This window comes from Chaetodon auriga, chromosome 6, assembly GCF_051107435.1.
Source record: "Chaetodon auriga isolate fChaAug3 chromosome 6, fChaAug3.hap1, whole genome shotgun sequence".
Taxonomy (NCBI): domain Eukaryota; kingdom Metazoa; phylum Chordata; class Actinopteri; order Chaetodontiformes; family Chaetodontidae; genus Chaetodon; species Chaetodon auriga.
The window spans coordinates 21,580,289-21,598,323 of NC_135079.1; the positions used below are offsets into that span (position 1 = coordinate 21,580,289).

The following is an 18,035-nucleotide window of genomic DNA, read 5'->3' on the forward strand; positions in this document are numbered from 1 at the left end:
CATCTTATTTTCCATTAATTTTCTATCCCTGTTTTTATGCTCATGTTGTGTCTTCTTTTAAGTGAATTGAAGCTCTTTGAGCTGCAAAACAAGACAAAACAAAAGAAAATCAGTGAATGGATTTGAACACAAAATGCTGCTGTGCTGAGTGCAGGTGTGGCTGGGTCTTAAACATGTGTGATGTGGTCGTGCCTCTTCGTTCTGGTTGGAAGCCTGAACAGTCTGAAGCTGCTCAATAGATTTTAGACACTTCTGAGTTACATGTTATACCCAGGCTAACTGCAGATTTACAGCTCCCCTAATATTTTTTATGAATTGATTCTAATTCATGAATGGCAGCTGTATTGTTTCTGCATAAAGGCTGCCACACAACAAGGTCTGCAGGGAAGCAGAAACAGATCAAACCTGGAGCGGTGGTGCTGATGAGAGATTGCCTTCAGACTAAAGACTGACAAGACTGCTGACCAATCCTGTGCAGGGGAGGTAACACTCTGAGCAAATCATCTCCAGCCTGCCCCACACCCTGTCTCGGGTGCCTATAGAGCATGAGGAGAAGGGGAGGGAGGGAACTCTTCCTGCAGCTCCAAGCTTAAGAGTCAGGGTGGGAGTTGTGCAGAGCAGACAAAGACACTGCAGCAGCCTGCAGCATCTACCACCCAAATCTCCATCCTACAGCGAGTGCTCACCAGCACCTAGTCCTTTAAAACAGGAGAGGTCTGGCTGCTCGTCTGCCCGTCTGGACACTGCTCTTCCTCCTCTTCTTCCTCGACTAAGAGTACAGTTACTGTGGAGCCATGCCTGAGTGCTGGGATGGGGTGAGTGACAGGAAGGCGTGTGTGATGGAAGGATGTATGCTGCACCTGAGTGTGTGTGTGATTTAATCATAGTGTGTGTGAGTCAGTGTATTTAGATCAGGTGTCACCTGTATCAGAATAAATTCCTTGATCTTCTTAAATTGTCTGATGTTGGTTTGTGAGCTGCTTGTGTTTGCCTCAAAAAGACAAATTTGTTGTATTTGCAAAAAAAAAGGTCATATTATTCTGAACCAACATTGCTGAGTGTCAGAAAAAAGTGCAGCTGTGTTATAATGAATATATGGAGTATGTTATGTCATTATATTCTGCATTCAGGAGCTGAAAGTGCAGCGTCAGTGTCAAATGATGGGTCATTCTTTGACTCTGGCCCACTGACACACTTAAGCTCGCCAACATAGCAGTGTGCCGAAGCGCATACCTCTGCGGCTAAACACACGAGTGTGTGTGTGTGCGTGTGTGTGTGTGCGTGTGTGTGTGTGCGTGCGTGCATGGCTGTGTAGAGGACATGTTAATCCTTCTGCAGTATCATCCATTTTGGCAACCTTGAAACAGATGAGAAGAGGAAGAGAGGACAAAGTGAAAGGAATGACAATTTGATTCAGGCATTTTATTGTGTTTTTCATTTTTCTTATCCATGTTGCACTGTGACATAGCTGAGATTTTTACTCTTTTTTTGAGCTTCAGGTCATGATTAAATCAAATTAATCCCACTCATCATGTTGCGATGGAGCATCATTCATCTTATTTTGATAGATGGATTTTTCCCCTCAGAATTATTGTAGATTCCTCACTGTGTTTTCCTCCTGGACGTCTGAAGGTCATCAGGAGCTCGTGTGTTTGTTCACCAGAACGCCGTCACTGAAAACAGACTGTGAACAAAGCCCCTCATGCTGTAACTGCCTCCAATTAGAATGCTGATTGCAGATAACACTGATGTTGACGCGGAAATAATAGAGAGATAATCTGCCTGGATTAACTTTTAACTGCTGGCTGCGTGGCTATCTGCTGCTACAGGGGGGATTATGCAGAATTTTAGCAGTGAGTTGGCTGCATCTGAACGCGCTGTTTGTTTCTGCACTGTGAGTCATGGGGAGTCATTCACAGTGAAGGAGAATTATGTTACAAATATCAGACGGCGGCTGAGAGATGCTGCAGATTGACAGTGGCATGCTGACAGAGGATTTCACTCAGTTGTGTCTGAATAGTTTCAGGTGTGAAAACGTGCTGAGAGGAGGACAGTCATTGATGGCACGTCATTGTGTAGCAGATCTCAGTTTGTTTGGTATAAACAGGAGCATCAGCATCAGCAGGAAGGCTTCACTGCAGTTTACTGCCTAAACCAGGCATAATAATCCCACACCACTGCTCTGTGTGTGTGTGTGTGTGTGTGTGTGTGTATGTGTGTGTGTGTGTGTGTGTGTGTGCGCCTACATTGCGCAGCTCATGGTAACACATATCTCCTTCCTCCATTTTGAGTTTGGCTCTCTCTTTCCAGCGGACGCTGACAAAATGTGGGTCATAACAAGAGAAGTTTGGTTACACAACAAGCCAAATGTTTGGAGCAGGCATTAGAGACTTCTCCTTTCATTTATGCCAAGTAATTGAAAAATGATTGAAAAATCAGGGGAAAAAAACAGAGCACTTGAAATAGAATAGATTTAACCACAATACTGTGAATTATTATTATTATTATTTTTTTGTAATTAAAAGCAAAATCCTGAATGTACAATTTAAAGTACTGTCTGGTGTGTTTTCAAGTTGAATACCAAAGACTAAAAAAAGTGCAAAAGTTGGAGATGAATATTCAAACATTTTGAACCATCCCAGAATATATATGGGTAAACCCCCTACCCAGCTACAGCCACTCTAACCACTCATTAGTCAAATGAGTCATTATGGGATATTAGAAGTGCAGATCGAACGTACCTCATTTGACATTCTATTCAAATTCTGTCCCATCTTTTGTTCGTGTATTCCCAGTTTCAAATGTTTCCTCCTACATTTCTAACATTTTCTTCAAGTTGTCGGAGTTTTCTTAAATGTTCTTCCCATCTTTGTGTTTCTCAAGATAATGTCTAAATTGTAAAAATGTATTAAAGTCATGGCTGACCAAATTTAGTTCTTTACAAATGTAGATGAGGCCCATATTTGCTCATTTTAAAAACCCAAATCCAAATTAGAGGACACATATTCCAGTTTTATGAACATCTGAGTGGCTCTGGACATTTTAGTTTCATATGTTCATTTTTTATTCAGATTTGTTTTTGAGTCATAAATGGAAACAGCTCCAGATCTACCTTCAGCAATGGATTCTGCTCCACTCCAACCCACGAGGAGAGTGTATCTTGTTATAAAATATATGCTCCTCAGGACTCCTGCCCAGTAATACATTACTGCATAATTCAAACCTCCCTTTTTAAAGTTTTTAATTCTTAATTCTTGCTTTCTTTTGTTGCAGTACAAATGTATGTTTAGTCAGATAGAGATTATGGATCAGTGAGGTGTTTTGTTTTTGGATCATCCTTACAGCTGTTTACCCAGCGAGGATTCAGGTGCAAATGTTCTTAAGAAAGCAAATGACCGTGTGTGAGCCACCAGGTGAGTGACAGTGTATTTGTGTGTGTCACAGGAACATGATATTGAGACCCCTTACGGGATGCTGCACGTGGTGATCCGTGGGGCCCCCAAAGGAAACAAGCCCGCTATTCTCACCTACCACGATGTGGGACTGAATCGTAAGTATCCACCAAAAATGTGTGTGTGTGTCTTGACAGATCTTCCAGACTTGTCGGTAAGGTGTCTCTGCACTAATCTGAGGTGATAATTGGCCTCAATGCTTGATCACTCCTTCACGCCTGCACTCTCACACGTATGCATTTATTATCATCTCCAGCATGGGGTCCACGTCACCGGTGTCACGACTCAGCTCGGTATCTACAGTAGTCAAAGCGTGTAATAAAGCTGCCGGTCCACTGTGTCAGTGTTTTGCAGAGGGATGAAAAGAACATCATTCAGCAATCAAGTTAGCAACAATGAAGTCCAGGTAGATTTTCAAAATAAAACTTGCTGAGAAACATTTCAGGTGACATGTGCAGTTTGGTTAGGTTTAGGCTCCAAAATAACTTAAAATCAATTAACACAAACAACCGGTTTTGGTAAACTGACTAGTCTCTTGTGTGAAAGTTCTGCGTTTGACCCATTCACCCAGACCTCCTCCCTACACGGACTTTATGCCATCATCATCACCTCCTGCTAGTACACACATGTACTTTTCTTGCCCAGGTGAGGCAAAACGTCTGATTCCGTCCTCTCGTGAATCGATTTCTTGGTGCTCTGTTGTGACACTGGGCTGCAAAGCACGGAATAAGTCACTAAGTAATTTATTAACGTGCGTTTAATCAGGAAATCTTGAGCAGTTTATTGTACCTGAAACATTAAAAATCACATCTGTTTTATGACAATCAGTAAAATGTCTCCTCATAACAATACGTAAAGGTACACAGGAATCTTCTCAAGCTCTATGTTGAAGTCTAAAAGCTGAGTGTTGACCGTCATGATGCTCGTGCCATTCCACAAAGTCACAGCATGCCCTTTATGCCAGCATTTGATACAGGCTAAGTGGTCAATAATCTAATAAAGGGAGGGATAATGATTTAATCTCGTGTATAGGAGAGGAAGGACGGATATATAGAGAAAGGAGATGAAAACAATGAGGGAGGGGTTGTCTTCAAGTGTAATGGGTGGTGACAAAAATGGAAAAGAGGAAGAGATGAGGAGGCAAATGAAAGGGTGAACGTGAAATGTGGGTCAGAAAAACATCCCCATCCTGCGGAGGGAGGTGGGGCGGGGCCAGCAGCGCTGCGGCGCAGCCTTGACGGGTGGAGGTGGGATAGGGATGGTGGGGGTTTGGAGGATAGCGTGTCATGGACCGAAGCTGATCCACGGCTCTGCTGACTGCAGATATCTGCCTTTTGTTGTCTGTCCTTCTGCCTCTTAATGATCCTGTTCCTATTTTTATTATTATTATTATTAAGCTGATTGTACATCTCATTTAGAAAAAACAAAAGATGCAATGATGCAACACAAAGCAGGCCACGTTAGCCAATGGGGAATAAAAAATGCATGAATAAAGAATAAATAAAGCAGACAATCACATACAGCAGTGCGTAAGGTAGAATATAATGATGAGACTAAAGAATACAATAGACCAGGATGTGACTGCTGGAGCAGAACCACAAGGCTATTAGTATTCACAGCCAGTCACTAAATCACTGGACTGTGGCGCACAATCATACAGGATGGAGAGGAAAGTGAGGGATGAAAGGAGTCGCACTGGAAAAAGAAAAAGAAAATTGGTAGGGAGTTTACAATGACTCCCAATCAGCAGATGGCACAGCGACCTGCCAGTCTTTGATTAAAACCACAGAAATAGAGAGAACCAGCGAACAGGAGGGAGCGGGAAAAAATAGAAAGTGTGTGAGAGAGAAAAGGAAAGAGATCAAGGAGCCGGAAACAAAGGAGAGGGATGACAGAAGCAGAGGCTTAAACAGAGAGAGAAAAAGAAACCGAAGAGGGAGAAAGTAGGTCATGGAGTCAGGAGGAGTGCAGACTGCGAGCGCTGGCCGATGATTCAGCGTGGAAGCGAGCAGGAGAAACTTCTCACCTCTGTCCTCACATATTTTTGAAGCACATAAAAAGCTCACAAAGCGAGCTCCAGCGTGGCAAAGATTAATCCGTCGCCTTCCCTGCCTCCCGTTCTTTTCGTCTCCAACCCAGTTGTCATGCTAATTGGTCCGTTTAATTAACATGCTCATCCAGAGCCTGAGGAGGAAACAAGGCTACGTGGTTGACACACATGTGCTGAAAGTAGGCCAACTGCAGAACCAGAGGGAGGAGGGCAAACGCTGACATCTATTATACATGCAGTTGTTTCAGAATGCAGTGTGCAGGGTTTTCTACGGCCTTGACGAAATTCATTTTAATGATGCTGCTGTAATGACTCATGCCATTTAAGGTAAAAAAACATTGTTATACAAGCTGTGCTTTTCTGTGACTACAGTATGTTCTATTAGCTAACGTTAATCAACCAGCATTAATGTATTTATCAAAAGAAAAAGATTCATCTGATTGACAGCAGATCCAGAGATAAACTCACATTCAGATGAAGGTAGAAACAAACTAGAACATTTTCAGAGCCCTCCAACAGGTGAAAACAACATAGAAATATCTAAAAAAAAAAATGGTACAATCTGAATAAAAATGATTCAAATAAACAGACTGCTTCAATGAGACAATGTGATGCAGCAGAGCAAACTTATGGCTGTTTTTACATTGCACATTAAAATAAATCAATCAAATCAATATCTATCTATAATCCTGCAGTTAAAATGATCTAGTTTGTTAATTCAGAAGGTCCACCAGCTAAAATAGCCCACACTTCCAAACACTTTATAACCAACTGCATTATCACTTGGCGGCAAAACTCATTTTGCCAACCGCACGCTGCAAAGATGGAGTCAGCGTAGCAGATAAAAACCCGCTCTGCCCTGCCTATGTGACGCGTCACATCTGTGACCCTGTGGTTAGTGTTTAGGCCATTTACAACAGCAAGCTTCTTGAGATATATCACCTGGACAAAATGGCAGCAGAGGAGATAAAACAGTCATATAAATATGATGCTGCAACATTCTTATTTAGTACAATAACATAGGACCTGAGAGGTAATGACGGACAGAGCTTGAACAGCCTCTGGAGACACTGAACATTTGCTTAGATGATGATTTGAAACAGGAGTAAATATTCTTTAGAGTGGCTTAAAAAAGTACATATAAGTTCCTGTATGAGTGATTTATCGAGTAATTCATGTGTCAGTTGTCTTTTAGTAATAGAGGTGAATCAGGGTTGTGTGACATGTCAGACTTGGAGGGAGTCTCTGCCTCCTCCTTCTGGCACAGGATCAGTTGTACAGATGGCCGCCGTCAAGGTCCCCTCTGACAGCGATGCATATTTAATGTGATCACATTCCTCTGCTCTCATCCCTTCATCCTCTCCTCCTGCTCCTCCTTGCCCCGCCCTTTGCTTTTATCCCACCTCCCCCTCCTGTTTTCTTCCACCCTATCTCTCCATCCTCCCACCCCATGGTACCTCCGCTTACTTCCTCTCCTCCCTCGCTCTCTTCCAGATAAGCTGTGCTTCAACACATTCTTCAATAATGAAGACATGCAGGAGATCACCAAGCACTTTGTGGTTTGCCACGTCGACGCCCCGGGACAGCAGATTGGAGCGTCACAGCTGCCACAGGGGTACAAAAAAAAAAAAAAAAAAAAAAAAATACAGTACAAATGCACACACACGACTTGAAAAGAACCACTAATGGTTAATGGTTTATTGTTTAATATGTGTTCATTATGTGGTGGTGGGGGTTTGGCTACCGATGATGGTGATGATTAAGTATTCATGAATGATTTGAATCATAAGGGAAAATATGCATTAACTGTACTGATCATACAAACAGCATGTGAAGTCATGATGAGCAGAAGTCGTGTCCTTTCCCTCCACAGGTACCAGTATCCTACCATGGACCAGTTGGCCGGGATGCTGCCCACCGTGGTGCAGCACTTTGGGTTGGTGCTGTTTGCTTTTATATCACACGTACTCCACATTTATTCACAGAGCTGACACAGCCAATGTTTTAATAAGAGCCATCTGCGGAGATATCAATTCCTCTTTTTACTCTGCAAGCTGGCAACGGCAGTGTATTTTTTTGTTGCTGCAAAAACAAAAATCTATTACATCTGTTCCCTTTGTGCTACATGCAAAACTCACAGCGTTTCTGTTCCATTTTCCTGTTCACACCAATGCGTTTAGATATTTTTTTAAGTACATCCAAAATGATCATGAGGCTACAGTTTGAGTTCAATTAATAAGTAAAGCTCAAATGTGCAAACTAAAACAAAACCAGTGCACACTTCTCATGTCAATTTTTAAAATGCACCTTTTTCTCAACGCGATGCTGCTTCATGGATGGCCGAGCTCTTTGATTCCTGAGCAGTTTGCAGAGCAGAAAATATCGAGTGGAGACGTTTCCTGCCAGCAGGATGTAATTTTAGCCTGGACATTCAGTACCAGCCACAGCTGAGATGTACAACACTTTTTGCTCTGCACAAGGATAAATTTCAGTTTGTGCTGCCAACAATGCCATTGTGTAACATCATATAGCCACAGCAGACTGTCCCAACACCTCCTGTTTCAATGAAGCCTCCTCACATATGAAACATTTACAACAGTATATCATTATCTGTCATTAAAACTTTGCTTCTAATGGACCAATAATCTTTTTAGATTTAAGAGCATTGTTGGGATCGGAGTTGGAGCTGGAGCTTACATTCTGGCCAAGCTTGCTGTAAGTCACGTCCTGATTCTTTGTCTCCAGATTACCTGTCCAGAATGAGCTCTGCAGAATGAAACATTCAGATATTGTGTTTTACACATGCTTCTCTGTCCTCTGCTCTCAGCTGATCTTCCCTGACATGGTGGAGGGTTTGGTTCTGCTCAACATCGACCCCAACGGCAAAGGCTGGATTGACTGGGCTGCCACCAAGGTACCTGTCTAATACTGCATGATGGTGTTTTGGGTGTGTTCACATACACCTCCACATCCAGACCTGCTTTTTGTTTTCTTACAATAATAATCTGTCTCTGTCTTGCTCTCAGCTGTCAGGTCTGACAAGTGCTCTGCCAGATACTGTGCTGCCACATCTTTTCAGCCAGGTAAGCTCACGGTTCAGGAATAAGTCAAATCAAGTTTTCTTCATTTTATGGTCATTTATGGAACTGTGGTAATAGGAAAAACAAGGCGAGAAAAATGATAAGTCAGAAATTCTATTTACCTCCAATGCCCCCTGAGCATGAAACCAGCATGAAAAAACTGTTTTGCAGCTAATAATTCATTCTTGTATCTTTGCAAAGCTTCTGACCCAGTTTATGTGTTTGTGTTTGGCTGCAGGAGGAGCTGATGAACAACACAGAGCTGGTGCAGAGCTACCGGCAACAAATCAACAACACCATCAACCAGTTCAACCTGCAGCTTTTCTGGAATATGTACAACAGGTGGAGAAATGCAATTACCTGCCCTCACAGATACACAAATGCATGCACACACAAACACACACACTACACATAAACACATAAATGCACAAACACATTATCGTAACATTCATGATGTCTCGTCTCTTTCAGTCGGAGGGATCTGGAGATGAATCGCAGTGGGACGGTGATCAATGCCAAGACCCTGAAGTGAGTCTGCAGACACTCTTTCATGTAATTGTAGGAAATTATACATATATATGAATGCACTGTAATTAAATCCATTAATGAATAATAGAATAAATAGGGTCAACAATTAGAGTAAACTTCGTTATCAAGAAGAAAATACCAAATACTTTCTAGTTCCAGCTTCTTAAATGTGAAATTTGGTGCTTGTCATTACTGTAAATACTGTGTAATATTTGGGAGTTTTGGACAGTTGGTGGAACAAAACAAACAATTTCAACTTTCTCTGTTTTGTTGGATTCCACACACAAGAAAAGTTAATTGATTACTCAAATTAATAATTAGCAGAATCATACCAATACTGACAATAATCAGACCTCATACTCAAAATATGAGCACAATTCTGATTCAAGTCAATATGAAGTCGCCTCCAGCTGCTACATATTGTAAATGTTCCTGCAGGTGTCCTGCGATGCTGGTGGTGGGAGACAACGCCCCTGCTGAGGAGGGAGTGGTGAGTCCATCATCTCTCTTCCTTCTCTTTGTCCCCGCTTTATCTCACCATGCAGTACCTCTTTTTCTTTCTTCTTTAGCTTGCTGCTTGACCTTTTCCACTCAGATAATTCCTCCTTCAGAGTAGTTCTGAATCAAAGTTAGCCTCTATAAAGGTCTAAACAGTCATCCCTGCGCTCACCCGCTGAGTGTTCTTGCCTTGTTCAGTGTTTTGTACTTGGCATGTAAATCCAGTCCGTGGCTGTTTGTCCTCATTTAGTAAAACAGAAACAGGTCAGCCAGCACAGACCTGGTTCACCCTCTCTGCACCCCCAGGGCCTCTGTGTGTGTGTGTTTGGTCTCTCTCTGTCTGTCCATCTGTGTCTGTGTGTGCAATGAATGTCTTTGATACTATAGGTGTGTGTGTGTGTGTGTGTGTGTGTGTGTGTGTGTGTGTGTGTGTGTGTGTGTGTCTGTGTGCGTGTGCGTGTGCATGTCCGTTCTCCAGGGGCCAGATGGCCTCACTCTGTCTCTCGGGTTTTCTGGTTTGAAGTGGCCCAGATATTTATGCTTCTGCACCAGTTAATCTGCCGCATGTTCAAATTTAAATCAAATCGCTCCTCTGTCAGATGGAGGAAGGGGCAGATGAACGGGGGAGGAGGGTGAGCAGGGATAATGTTATAAAACATCTTGGAAAGAGAGAAAGATGGAGAGATATAAAGTGACCGAGAAATGGAACGGAAGCAATGTGAGGAAGCAAGAGATGCAAACAAAGGTTATTTTATTGGATGTGACAGATGGAGGTCATGTTAATATTTCATATCCGCTGATATGACCGGCCGAGGCTGCTGTGTTCGCCCGCTCTTACATGACACATTACTCTAGACAGAGGGAGCAGAGCAGCAGAGAAAATGGAATCTGTTGAGAGATGCATATATTTGAGTTTCATATTTGCATATCCTGCAACTCATCTGCAACTGTTTTGTCGTAAGTGTGCAAATCCGTGTGTGATTTGTAATTATTAGCTGACAATGTTTGAGCAGAAAAGCTTTGATGAAAATATTTTGTGAGGAGATTAAAGATTAAACGCTGCAGAGAGCAAAACCATGTTCCATGTGTGAATGACACTCGCGGTGTGTTTCTCTGTGTGGTCTGTGTGTTTGCGTGTGTCCACAAGTGTGTGTGCACGTGTGTGTGTGCACACACACACTGCGGCTGTGCTCTCAGCCTTGTGGAGTGACTCATCGCTGCAGCACACTGCAGCATCTGGGTCACTCACATACAGTCTCCATGTATAAACTGCAAACAGTGCATCAGTCCTGACCCTCTCTAATGCTCCATAAAGTTAACATGTTTTCTGTTGCTGCAGCTTTTTGTTTTTTTAGCTCATCCAGTTCAACCTGCTGTTTTTTGTCCTAAAGGTCGAGTGCAACTCCAAACTGGACCCGACCAACACCACCTTCCTGAAGGTAACTGTTTGTCCTTATCTGTCTAATGATGGAGTCGCCAGCCATTTGTTGCTCAAGCACAGACTCAATTTAGACACTTTATGCACGTACAAAATAATCATCAAAACAAAACAAAACGTCTTTGCTTTCATAACTCATTGATAGTTTGGAAGCAGTGGGTGCACTGCAAAATCACAGTGCAACATTTTGTTTTCATTTAGCAGTAAACTCAACCAAAGAACAGCAAGACAATAAAATGTAATGATATATATGTATGTGTGTGTGTGTGTGTGTGTGTGTGTGTGTGTGTGTGTGTGTGTATGTGTATATGTATATATATGTATATGTGTATGTATGTATGTATGTATATATATATATATATATTATACGATAAAAGGAACTATAAAATATGATTTATACAAATACATAATACAAAGACACAAAGATGGTAATACAGAAGTAACACATTGCATCCAGATTAGTGACTGTTGATGACAAGACTAATTTCCAAAGTGAAACCAAAAAAAAAAAAACCTGTTTAATTTTGGGACATTTTACCTTGAAAACAGAGAGAAGATCAACATGCAAGAAAGGTCTCCAAACAGATGAAAACTGGAGACCATTATGATCATTATGAAATTTACCCCATATATGATGCAATAACAAAAAAAACAAAACAAGCAAGCATGAGTTATCATCGCCAGCAGAACACAGGAAAGCAAAGAGGGTGTAAACCTGCTCTAGTTCCTCTCACTGTGAGCTATTAGCATTTGGTTGACTGCTGTTCTCTCCTCTCATGCTAGATGGCTGACTCTGGTGGACTTCCTCAGCTCACACAGGTAACAGCCTTCCGTACCCAACAGGCTGCCATACAATCAAATGAAATGACCAGACCACAAATGCATCACCCATATTTAACATTTTTAGCTCCAATATCACTGGAATTAAAACTCTGACGTGTTGTTTTCCAGCCTGGCAAGCTGACCGAAGCCTTCAAGTATTTCCTGCAGGGAATGGGCTACAGTAAGTATCCATAAGAAAAAAAGACTGGAGTTAGTGAGAGTGTGATTCTTCATTTATGTTTATGTCTTTGTCGTGGTGGTAAATTCTTACAGAAGCTATTTCAGCAGTAATGTTGCAGTAATGTCTCAGCGTGTTGTGATGTCATGTATTTCACGCAGAGGGACATGAGTTGTGTTAATCTTGCCCTCTGTCTCCCTTGCCCCGTTCTCTCAGTCGCTTATGTGAAGGATCGGAGGTTGAGTGGAGGGCCAGGTACTTCAACCTCCCTGTTCACCTCTGACCTCTTATGGCTGCCCTGTTTGATGACATTGGCATTTTGAAATTCATTTTTATTTAATTTGGTTGTGAATACAATATTTTTGGGCTGTTACGGAATTACTTTTACTTTTGCTGTCATTTCTGGTGTTTTTGTTTATTATCCCAAGGACATTAAACCCCATCATCGTTTTATCAAAAATAATTTTTCCAGCCACGGAAAAATATACTGCCCTCACTCCCCCTCCCCCAATTCCTTTATCATTGCATCTCCAATACTGCTCTGTGCATGGCCTTGAGGGAGCTTTGAGCAAAGCCTTTCGGACTAAGTTTGTAATGAATGACCAACAGTGGAAAAGTAATAGTTCAGGCTTTAAAGGAGAATGAGTAACAGAACACTAAATGTACAGTGGTTCCTGTAACCAAATGAGAACTTAATTGTATTAAAACTCAACAAACTGCTGAATGAACACAAGATAGACGTGAAAATTATCCTCAGGGTTATGCAGATTCTGTGCTAAACTGCTGAGGCTGAACAACACAAGCACATTATACTCTATGAAACACTCAAAGGTGTAGCCTACCTTTGAGACTCAAAATGATCCTCTAAGGATCTGGGCTTCAGTGTTTTCCTGAGTTTTATTAGTGTCAGGGTGGAAACATTAAAACCCATCACAAAAACAGACAAATTTAAATAATTCAGGGTTATCGGCTCTTTAAAGCTGCACCAATCAAAATGTGTATGTGACAAACTGGATCAAATCACTGTGTGCGAGGTGAAAGAGGTCATTTGTTGTGATGGTCCCACTGAGAATCAAGCTCCAGCTCTACAGCGCTTTGTAGCCTCTTGTAGTTCATTGTTTTGATTTTCTGGCCCATAAACTCTAGTGTCTTCATCCTTATTTCTAGTATTAGGAAAAGCTCTGATGAACCGAGCATAAACCGAGATAAACAGAGCTAACAGAAAAGTTGTGCTGCCCCTAAGTGGCCAAAAAATCCATTAATGCAGCTTTAAGGCAGGGTAACCCTTTCAACTGAAAAAATAATTATGGATTCATCACTGCTTTAAACTTAAAGTACCTACCACCAAAAACAATTATTGAGCAACTACATCAACAATAAACCATGTTATTGCATGCATCCCACTGATTTTTCTTTTGATTTTGGTTCATCTCAGTTTAACATCACAAACAGGTTTTAACACAGTTTGTGAGTTTTGTGAGTTTGACAGATAATTCTTGACCCTGGAAACAGTAGTTGACAAAACAATCTCAACTCAAGGCCCTCTTACTCACTTGTCATACAATTAATTAGTTGATTAATATTTAATAAATAATGAATACAAGTTCTACACACGTGGAAGAATTGAGCTTTACATAACACAAACTGAGCCCAGAGTTCCTCCTGTGCATGGTGCTGACATGTCTCTGTGCAGATATGCAGACACATTAACAGCTTTAACAAACAAATGCAACCATTCATGGCTGGTGGTTAAGCCACTCAGGTGCCTTTTCACACCAGCTTTAAAAAGGAATAATCTTCAGTTTGCCACATTAGCATGTACTCCCCACATCTCCCCAACATCACTCATCACACAGGGTTTTTTTTTATATATATACAAAATTTAATGCCAAATCCTCCACCCTTTCCTCCCAGTGCCATCCGCCAGTATGACCCGCCTGGCTCGCTCAAGGACGGCCTCCCTGACCAGTGCCAGCTCCATGGATGGGTCACGCTCTCGGGCCTGCACCCATTCCGACAGCACCGAGGGAGTCGGCACGGTCACCCACACCATGGAGGTGTCCTGCTGAGGACCCAGCCAGCCAGCCATAGACAGAGGGAGGGAGGGGGTAGAGGGATGGAAAGAGAGAGACAGGAGGGGGTGACAGTAAAGAGGAGATGGGGGAAAAGACAGGAAGGAAAGCTCATGAACAAGGTGGAGACAGCTCTCTTTGTCTTCATCTATCTCCTCCAGCTCCCTTTGTCTGCCATCTTCTTCCCTCCTCCACTGTAAAATAACATATGCATTGCTACTAAAACCCCGAACCACACCTGACACCCAGCACTTACAGGCAACTGTTTTTGTTCTCTAAGTGTCATTCTTGTGTTTGCTAAGTGTCCCCTCATTCTTTGCCTGCACCCCTTTTAATCCCCCCCCCCCCCCCCCAAAAAAAAGGTAATCCTGTCTCTCAACAATCCACACAGCAATATGTGATAATGAGCTGCTGTTAATAATGTGATATGAAAACTGTCAGAGATGGTAAAAGTGCAGGACGCAGCAAGGGAAACCTTTCGAAGGTGGCATCGTGAAAAAGTGTGATGCTTCAGTGTTTTGAAGCAGTTACTCTTTTGTTGCACGGACAAAATGTGAGTATCTCTCTCTGTGTTGTTTGTAAGGGATGGTTCTTTCTCTCTATGAGTGACAGGTGAGCATCAGACGGGGTGTGTCCAGAATTTGACAGACAGCAGAACACAGCCTATTGTAGCCAAGTGTACCTGTAGTGCTTAGAGAGGATTCGTTAGCTTTGTTTAGTCTAAGAGCATAGCTAGAGTTCACCACACTGATTTAAAGCTGCACTTGGTAAGATTTTCTGTCAACTTACGCTTCAAATGCAAAAGAATGATGTCATCAGCGTACATGCACAGGTGGGCCAGAGAAAAGTCACAGATCTTTACAAATGTAGTATCTGAGACACAATCTGAGGTTGGAATCTATGAACTATTATTACATCCAGAACGGAAATTAAACCCAGGCACCAGTCGTAAGCGCACTGAACCCTTGCCACTACACCACCAGGGAGCTTGGCTGACATGAAATGTGCAACTTCACTAATTTTTGTTTATAATAATCAGTACATGATATGGCTAAAGCATAACCAAATGTGTTTGAATAATCTTAATTTTGAGCTAGACGACAATCTGTAATTTGTCAACCACTGGAGTCCATCTATTGTTTAGCATCAAATGAGCATAAAAGGACTGATATGCTGTAAATATAGAATCCAGTGTAGCAGATGTAGCAGTAAAGTCCCATTGAATGGCACTTGATGACACACACGTAATCTGTGGAATAGAGTTATACCTAGTAAGGGAATATAATTCTATCTGTATGAGTTTAAATTGCAAAACAGGAGTGCAGTATAGATTATCCTATTCTACAATTTAATCACTTGTTATGTTTGTTATGTCACTTCTCTGCCCAGGAAGACGTGAATAAAAACCGAACCATCATGCAAGATGCTGTATGAATTAGGCCAGTCATGACCAGTGTACTGATGTCACATTATTGATCGCTGAAGTTCAAATTTTCCTTTATTAATGGCATTTTTTGGGCCAAATTGGTGCGATGCTGCTGAGTGCAACTTTAAGCTGTGTGTCATCTTGCATTTCCAAGACAATCCACTACATGAATGTAGGCTAGAATAAGTATACATGTATATGCATGTGATTGTGAAGGTAATTTTAGGACATTCTAGTATCTGAGTAGTATCTAGTATTATGGCATTCGTCATTAGCACCTCACATGTGATTAGTTAAATAGAGCCATGGATGCAACCGCCATCATCAGTCTCTAACTCCAGTGCATGGACGTGGTTCTGGCCATAGTCGGCTCTTTGTGGTCTCTAACATGACAATCACACTCTGACCCAAACCAAACCAGACCAGGGGGACCGAGGCAGGACCAGGCTGACCCAACAAACTCTTTCTGGGTCACCACCAAAGAACTCACAGCAGCCTTCCCTTACAGCGCCCAGCCCCTCTCTGTGGATATACCAAAGCTACTCTCTCTTTCTCTCTCCCCCTCTCCTTCACACACACACACACACACACACACACATGCACACAAGTATCCACAACCACACAAGCATTTGCATGCACACACACATTTACCCCATCTTCTAAAATGAAAGCTGTGTGGGCTGTGCTTTGTAAGGGAACTAAGCCAAAGAAAAGACATTAATACACAAAACTCACACACAATACGGAATTCATTGCAATGTGGTCAGCGTGTGTTCTAAAGTGCTGTGTAACCATAATCTCACCAATATAGTACATGTATATATAAGCATAGTTTTAGACTAGTGAAGCTGTGTGGTGTTATCTGCTGTAATACTGGACCACCTTGTCAATGGTGATCAGAGATGAGGTCCCCTGCTTTTTGGCTTAGTAATGTACAGTACTCATGTACCATAGTCACCTTCTGCTCTTTCCAGTTATACAAAAAAAACCCCTTTGGTCCCCTGTCAGAAGGGGCGTAGCTTCCAATCACTGAGGTGTGCGCTTCCCTGAGGCGGCCTGTAAGGGGCGGGGCTTTTTTGGAGCCATTTGGGCGCCAAGCTCGGAATGTAGGGCAACCCCCAGCCACCTTAAAAAATAAACCCTTCCCTCTAAATAAATCACAAGGTGCCCCGGCTCTCACAGGCAAACCCAGTCGCACCCTAAAGGGCTATCAGCTGAAGTCACTTTTTAAAATGTCGGTAGTGTTAGTCGTGTTTCTGAGCTCCAGGGGACTCAGGAGGACAGCCGATGGACAGAGAAAAAGCTTTTTTCATGCAAATAATAAGAGAGGAGATTGTTACCAAAACATAGAGAGAGATTCTGATGAATGTTAAAGGAAAACGAATGTGTTTTTGTTGAAGCTGGAGAGATTATTGTCGAATTGTTTGAAGTATCCAGTAAATGTTGTAGTTTGCGAAAAACCCTGACATGTAGGAAGAGGAGATTATGAGAAGGTATTGGACAGTCAGATCAAACACCTCAGTCACTCCTCTCAGAACCTCACGGATGAATTTCACGAACAGTAAAGTTTGCATGTAGCGTACACGATCATCTTTCAGTGTTTTCTCTCCTCACTAAGCTATTTTCTGCCATCTACACTTTGGTTTCCTCCTACACGCCTTCTACCCAAACTGCCTGGGGGGCTCCTGAATGTATTTTGTCCTTTTTGAAGTGCTGTACAGTATTGTCAACCTACGCCTCCTAGAAACCCCTCCCTATGGTTTGCACTTCTATCCTTGATCCACTTCTTTGACCTTAACCCTGTACATGAAAACCCAGCTCCTTCCTGCTCCTCTTCAAGGTCTATAAATAGTGAAGTTCAGTAGTGATATATGAAAGTCTGCAGTAAGATGGTACTGCATCAGTTTGTATAGACCTTGGTCCTCCTTGCAATTGTAGATACTTTTTATTTATAGAGCAGGTTACCCAAACTGAACACTCTAACACTACTGTATTGTGAAGAAAACTTCAACATATTTCTGTTCCTCTTCCCTTGGAGTTTCTCTTTTTTATAGGCAACAATAGGGTGTAACCTCATCTTGGTATAATGATATTGGTTCATGTGTACTAGTACTATTCTTCTTCTTCTTCTTCTTCTTCTTCTTCTTCTTCTTACTGCCATTATGATTGAATTGTATTGAGCAATAAGTTCTTCTTTTTTTTCTTGTTTGGATTGTTTCATATTGTGGGAGTCTTCCCTATGAGCTTGTTTCTGTTCACGACATTAGAAGGACTCTTACCTGCTTTGTTGTCATTCAGATGTGTAATGTAAAGTTTAAATATATTACATATAAATACATATACAAAGTAAGCTGTCTCTGTCCATGTACTGATCAAGTAACAAGTAAGAAATAAAGACTTAATGTCAGAATTTGAGGAGTCAGGTGATCATTTTCAATCCTGTTTTCGATGTGATGAGCAGCTCTTGTCTCTACTGTGACACATTTCCTTT

The 18,035-nt window shown here is 41.9% G+C and overlaps 1 protein-coding gene across 10 annotated transcripts in view; it reads left to right on the top strand.

The window, feature by feature from the left end:
- ndrg4 (NDRG family member 4) overlaps positions 1–17,954 on the top strand; it is a 56,440-nt gene extending 38,486 nt beyond the window's left edge. For 4 of the 10 annotated variants that reach the window (XM_076733142.1, XM_076733146.1, XM_076733140.1 and 1 more), the window contains 14 exons: positions 3,445–3,550; positions 6,997–7,117; positions 7,376–7,438; positions 8,157–8,217; positions 8,330–8,416; positions 8,529–8,585; positions 8,821–8,924; positions 9,054–9,110; positions 9,549–9,600; positions 11,000–11,047; positions 11,830–11,865; positions 11,998–12,049; positions 12,263–12,301; positions 13,961–17,954. In XM_076733142.1, the coding sequence (XP_076589257.1) occupies positions 3,445–3,550; positions 6,997–7,117; positions 7,376–7,438; positions 8,157–8,217; positions 8,330–8,416; positions 8,529–8,585; positions 8,821–8,924; positions 9,054–9,110; positions 9,549–9,600; positions 11,000–11,047; positions 11,830–11,865; positions 11,998–12,049; positions 12,263–12,301; positions 13,961–14,115 (1,038 nt within the window). In that variant the 3' untranslated portion in view covers positions 14,116–17,954. Of the gene's footprint in view, positions 1–550; positions 816–3,444; positions 3,551–6,996; positions 7,118–7,375; positions 7,439–8,156; positions 8,218–8,329; positions 8,417–8,528; positions 8,586–8,820; positions 8,925–9,053; positions 9,111–9,548; positions 9,601–10,999; positions 11,048–11,829; positions 11,866–11,997; positions 12,050–12,262; positions 12,302–13,960 lie in introns of those variants that run through there. The other 6 variants (XM_076733147.1, XM_076733143.1, XM_076733141.1 and 3 more) reach the window with 4 other exon arrangements.
- The last annotated feature ends 81 nt before the right edge of the window (positions 17,955–18,035 follow it).